General features: G+C 42.8%; 1 protein-coding gene across 1 annotated transcript in view; it reads right to left on the reverse strand.

Moving 5' to 3' along the window:
* The window catches only part of cacng2b (calcium channel, voltage-dependent, gamma subunit 2b), a gene marked incomplete at its 3' end in the record, with an annotated part of 59,815 nt that overhangs the window by 15,316 nt on the left and 19,315 nt on the right, over window positions 1–25,184 (reverse strand). The window contains exon 2 of the mRNA XM_083905568.1: window positions 2,167–2,250. Within this exon, the coding sequence (XP_083761694.1) occupies window positions 2,167–2,250 (84 nt within the window). The remainder of the gene's footprint in view (window positions 1–2,166; window positions 2,251–25,184) is intronic.

Below are 25,184 nucleotides of genomic sequence, written 5' to 3' on the forward strand. Positions count from 1 at the left end.
TAGTATAGTATGTCGTCCAAAAATGGTCAAAAACGTCATAGTATAGTATGTCGTCCAAAAATGGTCAAAAACGTCATAGTATAGTATGTCGTCATGTTATTGCTTCAGACTTTTGGTCATTTATTTAGCATTTTTCCACCCTGAGACAGTGTCCCAACTGAAGTTAAATGATCTCAAATGTGACAAAAAGAACCGGTGGTGACCCTTAACTGTGACCCCAGCTATTAATGAAACATTAATCTTCATCTCAGCAGCTTTGGTCCATTCATACAATTTGTCGACTGTCTCTTTCGGTCCAAAAAACTGGCAACTATACTCTTTCTGTGGGTTTATGGATGTGTGCGGGATACCCGAGCGTCCATCAATCAATGTCTTTAGTCTGCCAAGGATTATTTGTCAGACTGGGTCCATTTTTGGCATCAAGAAAAGTACGGGTTTTGGGATTGTCCTGAGTCCTGGTGCTTTTTTACCAAACTAGCTTAAAACTTTCTTCAAAATCACTAAATTGACCCAACTCCTCACATTTTAAAATGCTCTCGAACCCCGTCGCCTCCATCCAGCAGCTGCCAGACGCACATGCAGGCCTCGGTGGAGACAGACGGATGGATGGATGGATGGATGGATGGATGGAAATCAAGAGGGAGCAGGCAGGCAACGGGATGGGTGGAAGGAAGGAATGAACGAAGGAGAGGGAGAGGTGTGACCCATATAGGAGAGCCGGGGAGTATTTATAGAAGAAAGTGTCCTAATTGGCAAGCCGCTGGGAGAGCAACAGCGACTGCACTGCTCCCCGAACTCCTTGTCCTTCACCTTCTCAACCTTCTCTTCTCCTTGTCGTTTTGCTCTCCTTTGTCTCCTCCTCCTCCTCGTTCCTCTGACTCCAACCTTCAATTTTTTTTTGGTGCTCTAACTTCTCGCTGTCCTCCTCGACCCCCGTCCCTTCTTCTTAAACCCTCCAAATCTCACACTCCGAGCGTTAACAGGTGAGAGTTTCCATGTGGTCGAGTTAATGCATCACATTTTTCTGTTAACGCTAAGTGTGATGATGATTTAAAGGTGCATTATGTAATAAATCTAAAACAACTGGCCATAAAATCCTCCTTATATGTCACAGAGACTCAGGAATAATGTTCATATAACAAACTGAACTCACCAACAACAACAGTACAGACAAAATATTTGCATAACATTTTTTTTTTTTGCAGACTGCAAATCACGTTTATGTTTTGATAGCACGTTTTGGCATGTGGCGCCACCTACTGCCGTCTACCAGTCATTGCAGTCAGTAGAGTCTCAGCTGCCAAGCAACCACGGGTTGCCAGTTACGTCAGAAAACGGAACCCAAAAGACCTCGGTATTTTGAATTTGAATGTAGTAACCGTTTTTGACCATATTCTTGAAATTAATTCAGCATCTAAATGTCTAGTACTGGAATATAACTACACTCTTAGAAATAAGGGTTCCAAAAGGGTCCTTCTACAAGTGCTGAGGTTCTACCATTTGCTTCTAAAAAAACCCTTTCCCGAAGAAAGGGTTTTTCAAGGGTTCTTGGTAACACTAATGGTTCCGAGAACCCTTTAAAACCCCTTTCCCCGATAAAGGGTTTTGGAAGGGTTCTTGGTGGAACCCTCCAAAAGGGTTCCAGGTAGAACCTTTATAAAAAAGGTTCTACCTGGAGCCAAAAAGGGTTATCCTATGAGTACAAGCCGAAGAACCTTATATAGTTCTACTTAGCACTTTGAGTGTAGACAATGGGTAACAACAGTGAGGATAACATGGTACACTCTTAGAAATAAGGGTTCCAAAAGGGTCCTTCTACAAGGGCTGAGGTTCTACCTGGAACCATTTGCTTCTGAAAAACCCTGAAGAAAGGCTTTTTTCAAGGGTTCTTGGTGACACTAATGGTTCCAGTAAGAACCATTTTGATCCAGAAAACCCTTTAAAAGCCTTTTCCTGAATAAAGGGTGTTAAAAAGGGTTCTTGGTGGAACCCTCCAAAAGGGGGCCAAAAAGAGTTCTCCTATGAAGAACCTTATATGGTTCTACTTAGCACATCTATTTCTAAGAGTGTACTGTTTTAGACACAGTGTGACAGTGGTGTTTAGGTGTAAATAAAACAGTACAGTTAATATTTAGTTTTAAAGTTTAAAATGATGGTTTGACTCACGCAGGAAGTACTCAGAAGCGTCCGCCTCGTAGTCGGCATCCTCGGGGAAGTGATCTATCTGCTTACACATGCCTTTAAAGGAACCTGGAGAAAGACGAGAGAGCGTTAGAGTTCAGTTAAACATTTTAGTTTTTGATGGTTAAAGCTGCTTGGAGAGCCGGAAAAGAAGCAAAACGAAACTTAAGGGACAGGAAATGACAAAATCATTGATCATTTGCAGGCTCTAGCAGGCACATTGTTGTCATATATAACATGTATCCACTGGACAGATAAATCCTCCGAGGCTGGAAGTTTGCGTAGAACTCTGCGCTGCACTGTGGAGCCAAGAACAGAACGTTTCGCGGACTTCGTAGACTTCCGGTTTTTCGGATACCGTTGCCTTCGCCAGCACTCTCGCGTGTTTTGCGGACAAAGCGGAGCTAAGTTCCTGGAATTTAGCGCATTGTGGCGTCCAAATGAGTGCGGAAATCAGCATCGCATGTTTTTGGGACCACAAAAACATGAGTGAGTCATCTTTTTTCACACTTTGCCGACTAATAGGACCTCCAGAGTGCCAAATGTAAGGAATTAAATGATTAAGAAGTTGATTTTGCATAATATGTATAACCCCATTTCAAAGACCCTTAACTATGCTTTATATGCGTTATAGTGGGAGGGAATGCAGAAAGACAATAGTTTGTGTATCTCATTGTGTGTGTGTGTGTTTAGCCTGGTTCAGCTCCAGTGCTAACCTCCCAAACCACCGCCATTAAATGGGCTCTTGTTAATTGGGAGTTTGAAGGACCAAACACCCGTTTCCCTGCTTTAAGATGGGCATTAGTTATGCACACACACACACACTCTCACACACTCACATACTGCAGCAACAGCTTCATTGTGTGAGAACTCTCACTGCTACGTTGTCAGATATTTTTGCGTTTTTTACACCACGACCACGGGAGGAAAAAAAAAAGAAAAAGAAAAAAAGAAAAGAGAGCAATTTTACACCAAAGCCTGTCACATAAAAAAAAAGAGATGAAACAACGAAAAAAACGGTGACAGGACTCCACGAACACAAAGTCTCTCCTTCATATTTTATACACCTTTAATACACCTCGGCAAACTGCTCGGGCAAAACAATGTGTTTTTCCCCCGTCAGGTCGACTTTGATAGATACATGAAAGACGCTGTAAAGACGCGCGGCTCGGAAAACCTTTCAGCACGCGCCGGGGGAAACGCTTTCATCGTTTCATCATTTTCCACCGAAGTGAAACAAGTGGAAAAAAAAGGGTAAAATAAACCTGAATTTCTGTACAGAAATGACGCGAATTAAGTGTTTGATGAGGTCTCTAAATTCACCTGAAGGAGCACGAACCCACTGAGGCTTTAGCGTCATCAACGTGACACCGTTTTTTTTTGTTCACGCAATTTTGGCCACATTTAACTCATCTAGGACTTGTGTAACCGAGTTTGACGCGGCTAGCTCAAACGTGCTAGGACGTGTTCGTTCAAATGCGTAGACGAGCCTAGACATTTTGGTTATTCCAAAATGGCCGACTTCTGGGTGGGCGGAGCTAATATAAGCATATTAGAAATTTGTTTGGAATCATGAGAGCGACAAGTGTACCAAGTTTGGTTAAAACCAGAACAACTATGTGCTACTTAGAGACACACACAAAAAATGTAGCATTTAACACAATTGTTGTTTTTCCAAAATGGCTGACTTCTGGGTGGGCGGAGCCAATAGAAATGGATTAGAATTTTTTTTGGAATCATGAGAGCGACAAGTGTACCAAGTTTGGTTTAATTCTGAACAACTATGTGCTACTTAGAGACACACAAAAAAAATGTAGCATTTAACACAATTGTTGTTTTTCCAAAATGGCCGACTTCTGGGCGGGCGGAGCCAATAGAAATAGATTGGAAATTTGTTTGGAATCATGAGAGCGACAAGTGTACCAAGTTTGGTTTAAACCGGAACAACTATGTGCGACTTAGACACACAAATAAAAAATGTAGCATTTAACGCAATTTTGGCCACTTTTAACTCGTCTAGAACACATGTACCGAGTTTGACGCGGCTAGCTCAAACGTGCTAGGACGAGTTCGTTCAAATGTGTAGACGAGCCTAGACATTTTTGTTTTTCCAAAATGGCCGACTTCTGGGTGGGCGGAGCCAATAGAAATAGATTAATTATTCATGGGTAATTACTTCTCTTTTTCTGAAGTTTTAGACTTTAAAAAAATGGAAAAAATATTCACTTGTTAGCCTCTGTCACGCGTTAATATGCTAAACTGTTAGCTTTTAGCATAGCACGTGTGCTAAAACGCAATTCCTCAAACACGTCTTTCCCAACCATCAAACACACACACACACAAATGTAGCTACAGTATGATTAAAAAAAACAACATTTAAAATGGAGTCTGCGCTGGTTGCTAGGCGATGTGCAAAGACACCGCGGTTGCCGCCGCCGCCGCCGCCTCGACTTTAATAACACGTCTGTGTGCTCTCGCCGTGTTGGTGTCGCTCTTAATATATTGTTTTGAGCGCCGCTGTCGCCGCGAGAACGTCCCACATGATGTCAAACACGTCCATTCACACTCGTCTTCCTTACTCTCTTCCTCCATCACTGTTCTTTCTCTCTCTCTCTCTCCCTCACACTCTCCCTCTCTCTACCTCCAACGTATGCCCACCCACGCTGCAGCACAAGCACATGTAATGTGGAATTGTGTTTTCGCTTCTCCCATCTCACTCTATCACTCACCGCCCTCCGTCTCTTTGTCTTTGTCTGTCACACATGAGTCCACATCCCCGTTTGAACACCTCTCTTCTCCTCTCTGTTCGTCCACAATTCAAATTCATGAACCGCGTTCTTTTCTTGACTGGGAATAAACCTGCTCATTAGATTATGTCATCATCAGCTGGGATATAAGGAGCTCTCTACTTACTTACGACGTCAAAAGACGTGTCTTAAGTGAGTAGAGAATATCCTTTCATAACGTTCATCATTAACTTGTGTTGAACGCGTGCACCGAGTTTGACGCGGCTAGCTCAAACGTGCTAGGAGCTACGAGTTTGTTCAAACGCGCGGACTAGCCATTTTGGTTTTTTCAAAATGGCCGACTTCTGGGTGGGCGGAGCTAATAGAAGCATATTAGAAATATGTTTGGAATCATGAGAGCGACTAGTGTAACACATTTGGTTTAAACCGGAACAACTATGTGAGACGTAGACACACAAATCAAAAATGTAGCATTTAACACAATTGTTGTTTTTCCAAAATGGCCGACTCCTGGGTGGGCGGTGCTAATAGAAGTAGATTAGAAATTTGTTTGGAATCATGAGAGCGACTAGTGTATCAAGTTTGGTTTAAACCGGAAACAACTATGTGCGATTTAGACACACAAATCAAAAATGTAGCATTTACTAATCTAGAACATATGTACCGGGTTTGACTCGGCTAGCTTAAATTTGGTTTAATCCGGAACAACTGTGTGCGACCTAGACACACAAATGAAAAATTTTGCATTTAACGCAATTTTGGCCTTATTTAACTCATCTGGAACACATGGACTGAGTTTGACGAGGCTAGCTCAAACATGCTAGGACGAGTTTGTTCAAATAGACGAGCCTAGACATTTTTGTTTTTCCAAAATGGCCGACTTCTGGAGTTAATAGAAGTAGATTAGAAATTTGTTTGGAATCATGAGAGCAACAAGTGTACCAAGTTTGGTTTAAACCGGACCAACTATGTGCGACTTAGTCACGATAGAACAAAATCCCAAATTTAGCATTTAACACAATTTTAGCCACCTTTTCTCACGTCAAAAATTCCTAAAAAAGCCTGAAAACACTCACCGAAGTTCCATCCCGATCCGACGACTTTTGTTTAACCATGACTCGACTTCTGGGGGCGCTATAGAGCCCTGGGGGCTACGAATAATAGTGGCGTATCATGTGCTCAAACCACAGCGTGAGAGCGTTTTAGCGCTCGTCTGTACAACACAGCACCTGATGCTCCCATTGTCAACATGAGTCCAGCTGATTCTTCCACATTCGAAACACAGAAACAGATAAACACACACACACACAAAAACACAGGTGTCACTAATTAAATTAACGACGGCTGAATTCCATTCGGCTGCTTTTTTTAAATGTTATGTCTTTGTAGCAGCGCTGTCGTCAATATGATTAGCAACACCTGTCACAAGTCAAGTAGTTTGCGGTGATTAAAAAGTGGGCGTGTTTATCTAACACACTCACACACACACTCAGACACACACACACTGGTGTTTACGTTTCTCATGATTTTCTCACTCGCTAACCGCTAACTCCAGCTTGTTGGGAAGATTCGATTAGCTATTTTGAGTGTGTTTTCACTAATTAAAACAAGATCTGTGACTTTTGAGCTTCTTAAATGTGAATATTTTCCTCATCTGAGTCCTTTTGGTTTTCAAGAACATCATCAACAAGCAGAAAATAAGAGTTAGCTGCAGCCCAAATACTGTAGCTAGGTTGGTTAGCCTAACCCTTACCCTCAGGCTGGCTTTACACGACAACACACAAAAATATTGAGCCTTTCGTTTAGATGGCGATTGCATTTTTGGGGCTTAAAAACGCAAAAAAAAATGAACCAATTTTTCTATTAGCTTTGTGGGCAAAGCTAATAGAAGCATATTAGAAATGTGTCATTTTCCAAGTTCGGTCAACAACAAAGAACATTTTCGGACGTTTTTTTTTTACGTTTTATAGACCAAACAAGCAGAAAATAAGAGTTAGCTGCAGCCCAAATAGCTAGGTTGGTTAGCCTAACCCTAACCCTAACCCTCAGGTTGGCTTTACACGGCAAATATTGAGCCTTTCGTTTAGCGTTCCTGTCGAGGGTTGAAAACGCAAAATTGCGCTCTGAGCTGCTCACGCTAGCTATCCTCGCGTCCATGTGCGGAACAGCCAAACAAACAGCTTTTGCGTCACCTTGCGCACGCAGATTTGCTAGATTCGTCTAAACGCGGAATAAAAAGTGGGAACGCAACGCCGTTTTTCGCGGTTTGTGTTAGAGATCGTTGTCGTGTAAAGCTAGCCTCTGACTACTCTGCCGACAGATAACGGCAACATCCCGTTATCTGTCCGTGAACGGGTCGTAGTACGACGAACGAATCGCTAACACGCGCAAAAAAAAGCCAATCCTGTTACAACTCGTTAATATTTAACAAGAAAATAAACTGATCCGTTTATCGTCGCTCGTTGCGTTCATTGCTCTTTGGGGAATCGAACACAGGACGGATCGATCTTTGCGGTGGCTGTTTCAAACCAAACTGAAAACTCCTCCGTCCTCCCTTCCCTTCCCTTCCCTTCCCTTCCCTTCCCTTCCCTTCCCTTCTTCTCCGCTGTCGTAATAATGAGGTGTCACTCTTCCAAATTGGCGCTGTTAAATTATACATCACGCTTAAACACGGAACAGACACTATTATTCCGAGACCAGCCGACACCTCGGGGGTCAGGGACGATCTCCGTCGCCCACTTATCCGCCGCGGCGAGAGGAGCCAGCCGCGGTGATTTATACCATTAACGGTGAGACGCCGGGTGACCCGTCCTACTGTCGGGTGACCGCTCCTCCACTGATCTTATTGCTGTAAGAGAGTGACAAAACATTAGCTACGCTAGCTTTTTATGAACTATTAACACCGTGACCCGCTCGCCGAGGAAGTCGCCGCGGATGTGCGTGACAATAAGAGCCGCAAATTACATAACGCCCTCGTCTGAACCGGCGCCGCCGTGGTTATGCAAATGCGCGCTGCTATTGTGTCTTTGTTCTAGAAACTGAGACAACGGCTGCCTACGAGCTCAGTTCAATCTGTTACACGTGCGTGTTTTTTAAAAGCGTAGAAAGAACAATTTCATAATCACAGTGACGGGTCGCTGACCTGTAATAGGTCCACAACAACCCGGCATAATAGCTAATGACCGCCGTAGCGTCGAACCGCCAGAGTAAACGCTGACCCGAGCTTCACTTAACCGTGTTTACAATTGAACGTCAGGGACGCGGTCATTAAATGAGTGGATTGGTGCCAATCCTGGCTCATACAGGGCAAAGCAGAGGTGGAAAGGGACCAATATTTTGATCAAATTTAGTCAAAGTTTAAAATTAAAAAGTAAAAGTTGCTTTTTTTTAACAAGGTTGGGATTCTTGGGGTACGTTCATGTATCAGTAATGTATGTTTAACACATGATGTATCAGTCAACATGGGTCAAAGGTCGCAAATTAACTTTACTCACTCAGGGACCTGAATTAATGCCAATTCACCTGTCCTCAACATTCACCTGTCCTCATCGTTCACCTGTCCCCATCACTCACCTGCCCTCACCATTCATTCACCTATCCTCATTGTTCACCTGTCCTCATCATTCACCTGTCCTCATTGTTCACCTGTCCTCATCATTCACCTGTCCTTATCACTCACCTGTCCTCATCATTCATTCACCTTTACTAATCATTCACCTGTCCTATCCTCATCGTTCACCTGTCCTCATCATTCACCTGTCCTCATTGTTCACCTGTCCTGTCCTCATCATACATCTGTCCTCATCACTCACCTGTCCTCATAGTTCACCTGTCCTCATCACTCACCTGTCCTCACCATTCAATCATTCACCTATCCTCGTTGTTCACCTGTCCTCATCATTCACCTGTCCCCATCCTTCACCTGTCCTCATCGTTCACCTTCCCTGTCATTTATTCACTAACCTGTCCTCAGCATTCACTCACCTGTCCTCATCATTAACCTGTCCTCACCATTCATTCACCTATCCTTATGTTCACCTGACCTAATCATTCATTCACCTGTCCTCATCATTCATCTGTCTTCACTATTCATTCACCTGCGCTTACCATTCATTCACCTGTCCTCATCATTCACCTGTCCTCATTGTTCACCTGTCCTGTCCTCATCATACATCTTTCCTCATCACTCACCTGTCCTCACCATTCAATCATTCACCTATCCTCGTTGTTCACCTGTCCTCATCATTCACCTGTCCCCATCATTCACCTGTCCTCATCGTTCACCTTCCCTGTCATTTATTCACTAACCTGTCCTCAGCATTCACTCACCTGTCCTCATCATTCATCTGTCTTCACTATTCATTCACCTGCCCATACCATTCATTCACCTTTCCTCATCATTCACCTGTCCTTATTACTCACCTGTCCTCATAGTTCACCTGTCCTTATCACTCACCTGTCCTCATCATTCACCTGTCCTCATCGTTCACCTTCCCTGTCACTCATTCACTCACCTGTCCTCAGCATTCACTCACCTGTCCTCATCATTCACCTGTCCTCATCGTTCACCTTCCCTGTCACTCATTCACTCACCTGTCCTCACCATTCATTCACCTATCCTTATGTTCACCTGACCTAATCATTCATTCACCTGTCCTCATCATTCATCTGTTTTCACTATTCATTCACCTGCGCTTACCATTCATTCACCTGTCCTCATCATTCATTCACCTGTCCTCATCGTTCACCTAAATAAACTAAAATGGGATGTAAAATATCAAGACCCATATAAGGAATTGCTTTTTCAAGAGTGCCCCGTGTGCATCGTCTATCGTCACCTCGTCCTATGCATTTCTTTGTTGTTGTCCGTGACTCAGTGTCTAGATCGGTGCGACTATATTCATTTATTCCATTTACTGAGATATACAATAATTGTGATTCCTGCAAACACACACACACACACACACACACATTACCACATCCAAAACTGACACGGATGCTCTCGCCGTCTGCAGAAGAAGAAAAAAAAAGGCGCTGCTGCCTTAATTAATCGACCTCATTGTGAGCTGTGTTTCATTTTAATCTTTGAACCCCGACAGCACAATTCATTGTCACACAATTTCAGAGCACATTCGACAATAGAGAGGCCTATTAAAGATAATCGTAATAAACGCAGAACTCCATTCTCGACCCATTTGCTCTAACTAATTTAGAGTAAGCAATTACTTTTCTTAGCAGGCCTGCACATGTGTGCACACACAACATACTAATTAGTTTGATTATAGTTAGCAAAGAATGGAATCTACTTTTGGAAAAAAAGGAGTAAGACTCCAAAACTGTGTTGTCCACGTGGCACAAAATAGGAAAGCAGCTAAATGGTTGGTTAATTGCAATTTGGCAGGACATGTGTGGTCGGGGTGGACGACGCCTCAGAGGAATGGACCGTCCCATTGCCAGGTGTTAAGACTTTCATTCCAAATGAGCTCATCACAGCTCAGATTTCCCACTGGGTCGAAACGCGTCGAAGAGAAAGTGTCGTAGATTGCAAAAAAAAAGAATATAGGACAGGTTATGAATTAAATGGGGGAAATGAATGAGGGAAAAAAAAGCCCTGAACAGAGGACAAAAGGTGGCGATGTAGCAGTATTTGTTGTCCAATCAGAGGACAGACACACAACCATACAAAATAATCTCTAAAGTAATGTTAAAAAGTCCAGAAACAACAGAGACACGGTGGCGGTGAAAATCTTCAAAATGTGCAAAAAAACATAATTGCACACACAGGCAAAAAAATCTCACAAGAGACGGATGAATCATATCACGGAGGAGGGGCAGCAGACAGCAATCACAACAAAGGGAAATAAGACAAAAAAAAGACAAAGACACAGGAAGTAAAACTAGAGCTGAAACTAATGAGACGCGAGGAAAACATCAAAGCAGAGGAAACAACGTTACCAACTTCAGAAACTGCAAAAAAACAACTCAAACTAAATCAAATTAATATCATCCAGAACCTGTGGTAAGAGGTCAAAGATTGACTTGAGCTTTCCCTGAAGTCCAAGTAAAGTATGTCCCTGAAAAGGTCTGCAAATGTCTCTGTTTGGACATTTTCACCCCTTTTCCTAACACAATATATAATATCAGGTCCTTTTGTGTATTTAAATTAGGATGTCTAGACTCAACTCGCACCTAACGACAACATCTGCAGGATAACTCTGTGGGAGTCGCCCACCTGTAGACAAAGGGGTGTGAAAGCACGGCCGGGAGGGGCAGACCCCTTCCCAGACAAGGAGATCTGAAAAGGGATGTTGCCCAGGAATAAATGTTTAGGAGTCACTTTGCTCTGGGTCTTTCTCCAGCTACGACCACTCGTGTGTAGATTGACCTTCCACAAACACCAGCTGAGTTGGTCAAATATCACAACGTCTGGATTCAATTTCACAGAAGTTCATATTCCAAAAACATCTGTGTAGACATCGGGTCACATTATTTCTTTACACTTTCGAGATGATGCCGTTAAGACCTGGTATTAACATCCTTCCTTAAAGAGGAACTTTGCAAGTCTCTGGTCGTTTTATCTCCACCTCTGCAGTTACATTATTTTTACGACACCATTGTAAACATCCACCAATCCATCCACTGTCTTCCGCTCTATCCTCACTGTCGTCAAAAAACATCTTGAATTCTTGAATTTGAGGACACCACAATCCGAGGAAGGTTTGAGAAAGTTTGAGACTATGGGCCAATTCCAATTCCTATCTTAACCCTCAATCTTAACCCTAAAGCTCAACCCTTAATCTTAACTGGGCCTCAAAACCAAGTGTTGAGGGTTATTTTGTCACTTAGAAATGGGAAATCTCAATATTGAGGGTGATACAGCCCTTAAACTTAGCCCTCAACTGAATTTTTCTGAGAATCAGGACAGCACTTGCACTAGATTGAGATTGAGGGTTAAAATTGAGGGTTAAGTAGGTGTATGGTCAATCAATCAAACAAACAAACTAACAAGCTAACAAACAAACTAACTAACAGACTAACAAGCTAACGAACTAACAAACAAACCAAAACCGGGAAAATTAATAACGTCCAAATAAATCAATGGTCAAACTAAAATATTAACAAACATACAAACCAACTAACACACTAACAAACAAACTAGCTAACAAACTAACAAACAAACTAGCTAGAAAACTAACAAACCAACAAACAAACTAGCTAGAAAACTAACAAACTAGCTAACAAACTAGCCAACAAACAAACAAACTAGTTAACAAACAAACACACTAGCTAACAAACTAACAAACAAACACACTGGCTAACAAACTAACAAACAAACTAGCTAACAAACAAACCAACAAACTAACACGCTAACAAACAAACCAACAAACAAATTAGCTAACAAACTAACAAACAAACTAGCTAACAACTAACAAACAAACTAGCTAGAAAACTAACAAACAAACTAGCTAACAAACAAACAAACTAGTTAACAAACTAAAAAACAAACTAACAAACAAACTAGCTAACAAGCGACCAACCGACACAAGTAATGCGGACATTGCATTCATACGTTCAGCCTCGTATTGCAGCAGCATGATTGCACACTGTTGACATCTGTTCAATCAGACCTGGTTAAAAAAATAAAACGTGATATCAGGGTGTATTAAAGGAATAAAGAGTGACTGAAGCCAGATCTGACCACATGTGAACAGAAACAATACCTCACGACATAAATTGCCTGCTACAGGAATCCTCGGTTTAACGAGGACGCCTCGTCTTCCTGTTGTTGCAGACTTAGAATAACACTGTGAGTTTATCATACAGTTGAACAGAGGGAACACAATAAAAAAAATAAATAAAAAAACTACTTCCACTTGTTGTGCTCGGTACCATATGGAGCAGGAGCCGGTGATCATTACACATAAAACCTGCTTGGTTTTCTGGCTTTTTAGTCGTGTATTTGCTCAGAGGGAAGAAAAAAAAGTGCTGAATCGTACAAAAACCCCGTCTTGTTGAAAACGAAGCCACTTACACGTAGCAAATATAGGTTAATATGCCGTCGAGTTCCCACCACGCGTTCTTAATCTGTGTGTTCTAACAGATTTGGATCAAAGGCAAAAAAATCTCATCAGTAAAAGTCGTCTTGACTTATAATGTAAGAGGCGAGTTTGTGAAGTGGATAAAAAGGGAAGTTGTTGTTGTTTTCTCGCTTGTTTTGGGGGAAAAAAAATGGAAAAATCCGCATCACTGTGACAAGAACAATTCAATTAAAACGCGGGATAATCCTCGTCTCACATCTTCATGATCCAGTGAAGTTAAATGTGTCGCGTCTACCACTAACTTCAAAATCCAGACGTTTATTGGCAAAGGATCATTGTTTTGTATTTCGATTTCTGACGAATGAAAGTTTCCTTTTTCGTCTGGCGCTCAGATTGACGCCTTCACATCTTCTCCCACTGTGTGTGTGTGTGTGTGTGTGTGTGTGTGCGAGTTTCACAGATGTAATTGGCTACCGGAGAATCGTGACACCCGTGATTTATAGTGCGACGTAATAGTTCTGAATTTACTGGAACTGCAGTGCTGTGAAACGTATAGATTTTTACTCTGCAGAAGGTAAAAAAAATAAAATAAAATAAAATAAAAATCCACGTTTTGATGAGTTTCACCTGTTCTCCCTCGTCTCCCTTGTGTATTTATCTCTATTTGGCTGCTGAAATGTTCGAAACCGTAACACCGGACAAGAGCGTCCAGACGCAGTAACCTGACACAAATGCACTCGTAGCTGGAAATAAACTTTGTTGTTTTGTTTGTTTGTCGGGGAACAGGATTGTGGTGGAGATCTAAGCTCGTGCAGACTGAAATAAAAAGTTCATCCATGCATCCCAGAACACAGATGATGCTAAAAAGGCCAGACAGACAGAGGAGTTTATTCAAGGGAGAAGAATCTGCCATATTTGGATATATATCTTCATACACTCTTAGAAATAAGGGTTCCAAAAGGGTTCCTTCTACAAGTGCTGAGGTTCTACCTGGAACCCTTTCCAGAAGAAAGGGTTTTTTGACACTAATGGTTCCAGTAAGAAGCATTTTGATCCAGGGAACCCTTTGAAAGCCCTTTCTTGAATAAAGGGTTTTAAAAGGGTTCTTGGTGGAACACTCCAAAAGGCTTCCTTCATAAAAAGGTTCTACCAGGAGCCAAAAAGGGTTCTCCTATGAGGACAAGCCGAAGAACCTTATATGGTTCTACTTAGCACTCTTATTTCCAAGGGTTTACACTCTTAGAAATAAGGGTTCCAAAAGGGTCCTTCAACAATGGCTGAGGTTCTAGCAGGAACCATTTGCTTCTGAAAAACCCTGAAGAAAGGCTTTTTTCAAGGGTTCTTACTGACACTAATGGTTCCAGTAAGAACCATTTTGATCCAGAGAACCCTTTAGAAGCCCTTTCTTGAATAAAGGGTTTTAAAAGGGCTCTTGGTGGGACCCTCCAAAAGGCTTCCAGGTGGAACCTTCATAAAAAGGTTCTACCTGGAGCCAAAAAGGGTTCTCCTATGAGGACAAGCCGACAAACCTTATATGGTTCTACTTAGCACTCTTATTTCCAAGGGTTTACACTCTTAGAAATAAGGGTTCCAAAAGTGTCCTTCTACAAGGGCTGAGGTTCTACCAGGAACCATTTGCTTCTGAAAAACCCTTTCCCAAAGAAAGGGTTTTTCAAGGGTTCTTGGTGACACCTAATGGTTCCAGTAAGAAGCAATTTGATCCAGAGAAATCTTTAGAAGCCCTTTCTTGAAAGGGGTTTTTAAAAGGGCTCTTGGTGGAACTCTCCAAAAGGCTTCCAGGTGGAACCTTCATAAAAAGGGTCCTTCAACAAGGGCTGAGGTTCTACCAGGAACCATTTGCTTCTGAAAAACCCTTTTCCCAAAGAAAGGGTTTTTCAAGGGTTCTTGGAGACACTAATGGTTCCAGGAAGAAGCATTTTGATCCAGAGAACCCTTTATATGCTCTTTCTTGAAAGGGGGTTTTAAAAGGGCTCTTGGTGGAACCCTCCAAAAGGCTTCCAGGTGGAACCTTCATAAAAAGGTTCTACCTTGAGCCAAAAAGGGTTCTCCTATGAGGACAAAGAACCTTATATGGTTCTACTTCAAAGCAGCAATTGAAGGTTCATCTTCTGCTTTGACCAAAACTCGATGACCGTTTGAATCAGGTGTTTTGCACAGTGTTCCCTGAAGACCAGGGTTGGGAAACAATGACCTAAACGGTTGAATAACCAGACGCCAGATACGGAAAAGTGAGAGTTATCTTGGAAAAACTCACTAATACAGCCCATAAAATCCAAATAAACCCAGGCAGCCTCATCATCGTAGTGTTGGGCATACGAGGCTTAACTGAAAGGATCTTCCAGTTTCTCTTCGCTGAGGCAAAATACAATCATCAACAACCACAAAAAAAGTACTAAAAGTGAGTATTTTTGGGTTCCTTCGCTCCTCTTCCCTAGTTTTCCCCTTTACCTTCTTTCAAAAAACTTTCCTCCCCACTCCGATGCATTCATCTCGTGCCAAACGACGACTGAATGGAGGTGTAAAGGAACGGAGAGAGAGCGAAGGGAAGGGAAGGGAAGAGATGTGACAGACGAGGAAAGAGGCTGGCTGATCAATGAGGCAAACAGTCGGCTGCTCGTGTACAAAGTGACACCAGACTGCTACAGTATGTGGAGCAGCACCTTGCCCTCCTTCCGCAGTTCTACCCACCCCCAAAAAACCCCCCTCTCCGTTACGACAAAAGTGTCTGAGCCTCGCCGTGATGTGAGCTCAGATTTGGATTTTATATCGTTATTTTTCGCTGGGGAAAACTTGCTCGAGTGTGTGACTTTTCAGTCGTGCGCTACGGAGCTACTTTGGATGGATTGCGTGCATCATTTAGAGCCCTTTTTACGTAGTTCTTCGTATTCTGGATATCCTATACGCTCGTACTACACATGTAGAACAAAAGTAGTACAACAATTGTCAATTATTCCCCTTTTTTTAACTCATCAAAAGTCAAATCAAATGTACGTTTAGGTAAACCCTGGGAAACATCCTGTGCAGAAAGGCTTCTGGGGTCAAGACTCAAAGTTGCACCATCCTGACGTTTTAAACCCTGCAGCATTGTTTTTATTTCATAAAAAAGGATATTTCCAAGCCAGGGATAAAACAATTTCACATTATTATTATTATTATTAGTTCATATTAATACATTAATAATTAATATGCATGTAAATTGTGTGAAGTAGTTTAGGTTCAGATACGTGAGATCTCACGTATCTGTGATTTGCAGGAATGCGTGAATATAGTACATTATTGTCATTTTTGTCATAAATAAGTGATTCATGTACATTTGTGTGTAACATTAATGTTATTATTTATGCCATTTGAAAACCTCGGCTTTGTCAAACAACACTATCAGACCTGACTGAGGGAGCGTTTGTGTGTATACAGCAGCAGCGCAGGATGTGCCAAGCTGGACAAGAAGCATGTTATCGTTTTATTTTGAGCAGTCGGAACCACTTCCTGAAACTTTTTCCGTGTTTTAATTCTTCGGGGTTTTTTTGTCATACCGTCTCACTTTACTAGCGCCATGTTTCTGTTGCCGCACGCCAGTGACACAAGACCTAAATACTGCTATACGGTAAAAACACAGATGACAACGATGCACGACAGGACACGAGGGCGAGTTTGTAAGCACTTACGCGCAATGCGATCCAGAGGAGGACGAGTAGAATGTTATTTATATCATTTGAAAACCTCGGATTTGTCAAACAACACTATCAGACCTGACCGAGGGAGCGTTTGTGTGTATACAGCAGCAGCGCAGGGATGTGCCAAGCTGGACAAGAAGCATGTTATCCGTGTATTTTGAGCAGCAGGAATCACTTCCTGAAATGGTGTTTTACTTATTTGTGTTTTTTTGTCATACGGTCTCACTTTACTAGCGCAATGATTCTGTTGCCGCACAACAGTGACACAAGACCTAAATACTGCTATACGGTAAAAACACAGACGGCAACGATGCACGACAGGACACGAGGGCGAGTTTGTTCGCACTTACGCGCGACGCGATCTAGAGGAGGACGAGTAGGATGTTATTTATATCATTTGAAAACCTCGGGTTTGTCAAACAACACTATCAGACCTGACTGAGGGAGCGTTTGTGTGTATACAGCAGCAGTGCAGGGAAGTGCCAAGAAGGACAAGAAGCATGTTATCCGTGTATTTTGAGCAGTAGGAACCACTTCCTGAAACTTTTTACGAGTTTTAATTCTTCGTGTTTTTTTTGTCATACCGTCTCACTTTACTAGCGCAATGCTACTGTTGCCGCACAACAGTAACACAAAATCTAAATACTGCTATACGGTAAAAACACAGACGGCAACGATGCACGACAGGACACGAGGGCGAGTTTGTACGCACTTATGCGCGACGCGATCCAGAGGAGGACAAGTAGAATGTTATTTATATCATTTGAAAACCTCGGATTTGTCAAACAACACTATCAGACCTGACTGAGGGAGCGTTTGTGTGTATACAGCAGCAGTGCAGGGAAGTGCCAAGAAGGACAAGAAGCATGTTATTGTTGTATTTTGAGCAGTCGGAACCACTTCCTGAAACTTTTTCCGTGTTTTAATTCTTCGTGTTTTTTTGTCATACCGTCTCACTTTACTAGCGCAATGTTTCTGTTGCCGCACAACAGTGACACAGAAGACCTAAATACTGCTATGTAAACAGCATTTGTTTACATGTATGTTTCTGTATTTTGAAGTTATGCGCGACAGGACATCGGGGTGAGTTTGTACTCACTGACGAGATATGATTTCGAGGAGGACGAGTAGAATAAGGAGCTGCCGGTGGTCGTGATGTGATGTCACGCGTTAAAACATCGCAATCGCTGACCAGCGAAAGTGCAAAACGGGTTAAAAATCCAGCCACCGGGTCACAAAAGGTTAAGAATTGACGCGCAAAACAGGAAAGATATTGGGTCAATGAGCAATTGGGGTCTGAATCACTCTTTTCCATACGCTTGTCTTTGAGGAGGAGGTGTTAGGGGGGGAAATGTGGAGCACTGACCCAATATCTAATGGAAAGAGAAGGATGAAGAGAGGGATGTGGAGCAACAGAGATGGAGAAGGAGGGAGAGGAGGGCAGAGGTGAAGTCAGATGGGAGACGGGAAAAGAATGGTGACGGTGGTGGTGGTGGTGGTGGTGGGGGGGGGTGGATGGGGGAGAGGTGAGGCTGAGAGGACAGACAATGAATTCACAAGAAGAAGATTTCTTAAACTATAAATCACAAAGATTCTTCTCCCTCTCTCATTTATTACAGATCTATTAAGTCATCGCACATCGAGGAGCCGAGCAAATTCACTCGGACGTTCGTTCGTGTCGTCAATCAAATTAGGAGGATGTTTTTAATATAGTTGTTATTTTTTATCCATAATTTAACATCATTTCATTATATTTGTTATAATTCACAGTTTAATGGCCGGCATAAATACATAAATACATAAATAAATTAGGGGAAAATCAATGGGTCACCTGAAAATGTCTTCAGCCTCATTAAACCGAAATGGCTCAAAATCCTCAGCTATCACTCTTAGCTTTTCACAAATGACATTTTTTACACTCGTAACACCGTGTATAACCACCGCCTCATCTGTCCCACACGAAGACGAATCAAATTATGTGTATTATTCATACCAGAAAAGGTCAATATTACATTGTCAATCTGTAAAAATGTAGATTTGTTTGTGGAAAGGTGGTCAAGGTTGGATGAGAGATTGCATTACTGCTGATTCCAAACTTCTTAAATGTGAGTTTGCGCTGTTCTCATCGTTATATGTTACTGTTATACATCGGTCATTCTCAGAGACCATTGGTTGCCCTGATTACTGGAGCTCAACATTAGCATCAGCCTCATACGTAAATGATACGAGACAATAGTTTGAAACCGATTCCTCAACAACGAAATGTTTTTATACCCAATTTTCTAAAATCCTCATCAATCACCGTATCACCCCGAGATCTTCTCAACACAAGTTAAGTCCCATCTTCTAACCCATCGATTTAATCGGAACGTCTCGCGAACCTCGTGATAACCGATCACAACACTGTTCGGTCTCCGGTGGTCGAGGCGATGCAGTGAAAGTTCTGCTTTTTCACCTTCTTCAGAAGCCCCCCCCCCCCTCAAAAAAAACATATTTAAATGCCTAATAACAACATCCACGTTGCATTTAAATCAAATAAAGTTCAGACCTCTTAGAAATAAAAGTGCTAAGAAGAACCATATAAGGTTCTTCGGCTTGGCCTCATAGGAGAACCCTTTTTGGCTCCTGGTAGAACCTTTTTATGAAGGAAGCCTTTTGGAGGGTTCCACCAAGAACCCTTTGAAAACCCTTTATTCAAGAAAGGGCTTTCAAAGGGTTCCCTGGATCAAAATGGTTCTTACTGGAACCATTAGTGTCACCAAGAACCCTTGGAAAAACCCTTTCTTCTGGAAAGGGTTCCAGGTAGAACCGACAAAATCTTCTTTGTGTACTAACAATGTATATACAGCGTACATGAGGGATATTTGTGTGTCTGCGATCCACAGGGAGGATGTGTTCACAGGTTTGGCTACAACCGAAACCAATGGAGAGTAACCACCAGGAGCTCTGTGTGTTTTTAATGTGTGTGTGTGTGTGTGTGTGTGGTCCCATTAGTGTAAAGGGTGGTAGTGGGGGGATGTTGGGCGGGGGGGGGTGGGGGGGGGGGGGGGGGGGTGGTGGGGTGATGTGTTGCTATGACTCATCCACTGCATGGGCCTCTGGCTCTATCTCGCTCTCCCTGCATAGCAACGGACTGTGCAAAAAAAAGCTGATATAGGTCCATAGCAACCAGTGCCGATAGTGTGGAGGCCTGTAAACACTCTATCAACACAACACAGGGATCCGGGGAAATTGCACATATATACACAGTATAAGACATGCTATGTGCACATTTTTGTTGGAAATGGCGACCAAAGAGATGGAAGTCAATGCAAAACCTCCACTCTATCAATAATAATGAGCTCCAATAATCAATATACATTACATCCCGACAATGGCTCAGGAGCATTGTGTGCAATGTGTACCATTTGAGTCACTTCCATCTCATAGATTTGCCCGATGGCGACAAAGTTAACTCACAGCTGATGAAACTTCTCGCCCTTCATTTACCTAAAGGATCATTTCCAGGTGTAAATAATCAAATTCCACTTAGTTTCTGCTGGTTCACTGTCACGCCGTCCAATTTCCACCCCTTAAAATTTCCAACTCGGTTTGGAGTGCACGAAGGTGGCTAACCTACGTCACATGTTGACAATTCTACCGGTGGATCCGGGCCGTTGCGTTGCCTGTTGCGTTGGCCGTGTTTGTGTGTCTCCGTCCTCGTAAAAAACGCTATATCACGAATGTGATTGAAATCTGACAAGTCCGGGGTATTCGTGTTCAAGTCAACGTACGGTACGCGCATCCAAAACACTGGCAAAACTACCTAGATGTAGCAGAGCGAGCTAGCTAGCGGCTATTTGCAGAGTGAGAGTTAGCCCGTCATGCAGCTCTACATGATGGGCATACTCTCTTGAAGCACTCAGCAAATAGCCGCTAGCTAGCTAGTTATCTAGTTAGCTAGCTAGTTAGCTGGCTCGCTGAATTCACAAAGAATCATGGGTAATTTCATCTTCCACTTCGTTTTAAGCCCAAATCAGAGCTCACTACATTATGAGGGTTCATTATAAGGGCAAAATCGCCCCTTTAGGGTTAGGGGAGGTATTGGGACGAGGCCTTAAGGCCACATTATACTTCTCCGACTGCGTAATGCGGTATCCGTCTGCGTCACCACGTAGACCACTCGAGCCTTTATACTTCTGCGTCATGGTGACGGATACGCGCTGCAATTTCCCGCCCGATCAGTAGGGGTCGCTGCGCAAGGTTGTTGTGCTTTTGGCTACAGTGAGCAATGGCGTCCGAGGGAGAAAGACTGTTGTTGTTGAAACAGTGGCCGTTTCTCACTTTTCTGTGTCCCGGAACGCAGTTTTAAGATAATTTGAGGCGAGAAATTGGCCATTTAGAGTCTAAACATGTGCTGTGTGTGTTAAGATATGACGTATTTATAGTTCGGCAGCGGCGTTATCGGCGGGGATCAGCTCCGCCGTCTGTGGACGCTCGGTGCTCACTGTGAGCCGGCACAGAGCAGCTTCGCTCGGCCTGTCCTGAGGACCAATCACAGCTCTTGCCGTCTCCGTTGTCCCTTGACGGAGTGACGGACACTTAAAACATATTTCGTGCAGTCGGAGACGACGCAGAGACTCTACAACAGGTTCTGTGTCGACGCAGAGGACTCTGCGTAGCCTACGCAGAGCACTTTATGCAGGAGTATGAATTGGGCTTTACACTTACATGAACTGAATAGAGCCATTGTCAGTGTGAATCCCAACACCTGTGCTTCACCGGCTAAACCATGTATGCAAAAGGGAAACCCCGTTGCCTCATCCACTGTGAATGAATACTGTCAAACTTCCCCCTCAGGCCTGTACGACGTGTCACACTCTACACATCTGCGCGTCCACAGATGTCTTTCTGTGGTCGGTGTGTGTGACAGAATGTCGCCCTCCGTAGTGTACCCGTATCCTTGGCAGCTGACTGTTTCGCGCGCGTGTGATCCGTACGGCGAGCGCGATACTTTCCAGTCGAGTTGGCGACACGGTCAAAAGAGACAACAAAGAAGAAGAAGAAGAAGATGGCAGCCAAGGTGACAAAAATGGATAGACTGAGATGCAAAGCCTTGTTTCCATTGAGTGCAATTTTTCCGTTTGGTACAGTCCTACTGTTCCATTTTTGGGCACGTTTTCCTTTGCGGTACCAAAGTTAAATGTTTACGCCAAATGTCGTAAATTGACGACCACAAACCAAGCAGGAGTTCTGGTCCAACAACAGAATTGTGTCCCTTGTGTTTGAGAAACAGAAGAAACAACCAATTTCAAAATAAAAGCATGAAAATTTTATATTTTTTGTTAAAAAATGCTTTCCAACAAAGTCTTTTTGCGTCACCTGTCGCTAGTTCAATAAAAAACAAAGACAACTCCCATGATCCCATGCTGCTTCATGACAACATCAAATTATACATAAATAATATGATATTGTTTTTAAGGACTTCTTGCTAACGTAGTATTACACCACAGACCCCCATTACCTTTTATTAGGTAATTTAATATTATATTTAAGGTGAATACCAGATTAACTATTTAGTATAAGGTAGAAAATAGTAGAATATAACCTACTAATATTAAGCTAAGGTAGTTTTCATTATCTGATTTTGCTTGATTCTGAGGACAGCTACTGGAAGTCCTCCTTTGTTGTCTGTTTCTGTCACATTCGACGTCATCGTTGGTTGGTGTTGTCGTAATCTACGTAATCTGGGTGTGCAGTCCATTCCGGTAGCTGTGATTTCTCACCGTCTTTTGGATAATTTAGCAATTTTTTTGAGCGTCATCTCAAGCTAATTTTTCCATTTTGTTAGCATCTTCTTGTGTCGTTTGAACCAAAAATGTGACCCCGATAACTAGGTGGACTGGGAGGTGTGCTACAGGAAGCATCAGCTTGTCTAACTCTAACCCTAACCCCGGTTTTCTTGCTGCAAAGGCTAATTACGTGCTATGATGGTCATTATTTACAATCATCACCTTCTACTTCTACCTCTTTTGTTTTGCAAAGATCAGCAGTTGGGGGGAAAAAATAGATGAAGAAGGTGCAGGAACTGTGTGGATGACGCTTCAACCCCCCCCCCCCCGCGCAGCCATCTCCACCTGCACATTACTCACGCTACACAAAGACTTTTTGTGGCCGGCGCTAATTTATCAACAAGAGCGACAAGCTCACGACCGAAGGCTTCTTCGAAGGCTTCTTCTGAGCCTCAGAGCACAGGTGAGGTAAGGTAAGCGTTTTTTGTGTTGCCTTTATCATCGAGTTATTCTTGCGTCACACCTGCTTCGCTGTACTTTTTGTTTTTTTGGACAAAACGGCAACGTAAAGACGGACAACGGAAACCTTTCAATTTCATGTCAGCAGGCTGGGAAACGGGTCAAAATAAAAAAAATGTACTGAATCACATTTTCATAATTTTTTCTCCTTCTAAAGATGGTTTCTGACATAATCTCCGTTTAGAATAATCACCTTTTTGGTCCTTTGTTTTGTCTCGTATGAACCTTCTGTTGGGTTTCAATTCTTGCTGTCTTGCCTTCCCCCACCCTGATGCGATTCACCTGTGTCTCATCAGTTCCACCTGTCGTTGATCAGCCCTGGTGTATTTAGTCTCTCTGTGTGTGTGTGTGTGAGCCTTTGTTGGTTTGGGTTCAGTCAATGCCACTGTGTTTGGGGGGTTCGTTATATTCTGGTTAATGTTTCCTTATAATTCTGCTACTGTTTTAGATCATTCTTTGTAGCCCTTCATTTGTGTAAACCGTCACAAACAAGGCTCGCTTTGCTTTACAAAGGCCGCCGTCTTGTTTCTGCAACAGCACAAAACCAGCCAAAATGTGCATTTTGAAGCGGAAACTTCCAATACAAATGCAAAAAAACATGCTTTTTTTTTAGTATGCAAATGCCACCGTAGTAGTCGTAGACACATTTTGTCCACATTCATGAGTGCGCAAAGACGCTCAATCTGTCCTCGGAATGAATTAGTGACGTCTTCCGCAACCAACTGACGTCATATATATATATATATTTTTTTTTATTATTATTTGCGGCCACCACTACAATATTAAAGGTGCCATATGTAAGAATGTGGTCAAAAACGGTTGCTACATTCAAACTCAAAATACCGAGGTCTTTTTAGGTTTCGTATTCTGACGTAACTGGCAACCCGTGGTTGCTCGGCAGCTGAGGCGCTACCGACTGCAATGATTGGCAGACGGCGGTAGGTGGCGCCACATGCCAAAACATGATTTGCAGTCTGCAAATTTTTTTTATGCAAATATTTTGTCTGTACTGTTGTTGTCGGCGAGTTCAGTTTGTTATATGAACATTATTCCTGAGTCTCTGTGACATATTAGGAGGATTTTATGGCCAGTTGATTTAAAAGGTATGAACACTCTTAAGAAGTACTATCTACGGTCTGCCTCGCGTTTACGTTCCGACGATGGTGATGGATGGGCAAAAAAGAAGCGCTGGCCACCGATGGTTCCCCCCCCCCCCGTGGTCATAAAGCGTCCACTGTCGCATCCCTTCGTCCTGCTGTGTCAACAACAACAACAACAGCGTTAACCGTCGCCTCACCTCGCATCTCGTTACAGTTGTTGCTCTGGTTGCAGATGTTGTTGTTGTTGTTGTTGTTGTTGTTGTTGTTTTTGCGAAGCCTTCTTCTCACACATCCACACTACTGCTCCCTCCTCTTCCTACACTCCTTCACAGATGTTGTTTGGCACATGTCAACCTCCTCATCTCCTTCCTCTCCATCACACCTCGGTCCCTACATCTGCTCTTCGCTCACTTCTGCTTTATTTCAAATGTTCTGGCGTCTGATAAGATATAGAAAGTCCTTGTTGTTTCTGAGTCGGTGGGTTGTTTTTTTTTGTCAGTGTCATATGCTCGCAGGATTAAACACAGTAGCACATACTGTCTCGCAATCTGGGGAAGTGTGTGTGTGTCTGTGTGTGTGTGTGTGTGTGGATGAAAGTGTGTTCAAGTGTGTGGGAGGATATTATGTTAATGTCCTGGCTTCGGAAAAAAATTAATGCCAGCGTTTGAAGATCATTTTTCCTTGGGTTTTTTTTTTTTAAAGGGATGCTGGTTTGAGTTCAGGTCCAACAAGAGAATCGTGTCCCAATTGAAAGGCTGGAGAAGTTGTGACAAATTGTTTAAAGGGGGGAAGTCGTGGATGTTTGGTGGGAAAACAGGACACCGATTTCAAAATAAAAGCATGTAAATGCTACGTTTTGGTTGGAGTGTACTTTTAATCACCCAAAAAATGTATTCCAACTAGCGCTGGGCGCGTTGACGGCATCAACGTTAGCATGGCGCGTTTCCATGACGACGTCATGTTTGCGTGACTCGTAATTGTTAAAATGAGTCTCTAAAGTAACGCTAAACAGAGGCACACATACGTAGAACACAGGTACGCTAGTTAGTTGTAGCGCTGCTCTTTTCATAAACAGGACCACTCCAGTTCCACTGTAGGCGCGCTAACGGCGCTAAAGGAGCTAATGCAGCTA

The sequence above is a fragment of the Microchirus variegatus genome (genome assembly GCF_963457635.1).
Source record: "Microchirus variegatus genome assembly, chromosome: 19".
Classification (NCBI taxonomy): domain Eukaryota; kingdom Metazoa; phylum Chordata; class Actinopteri; order Pleuronectiformes; family Soleidae; genus Microchirus; species Microchirus variegatus.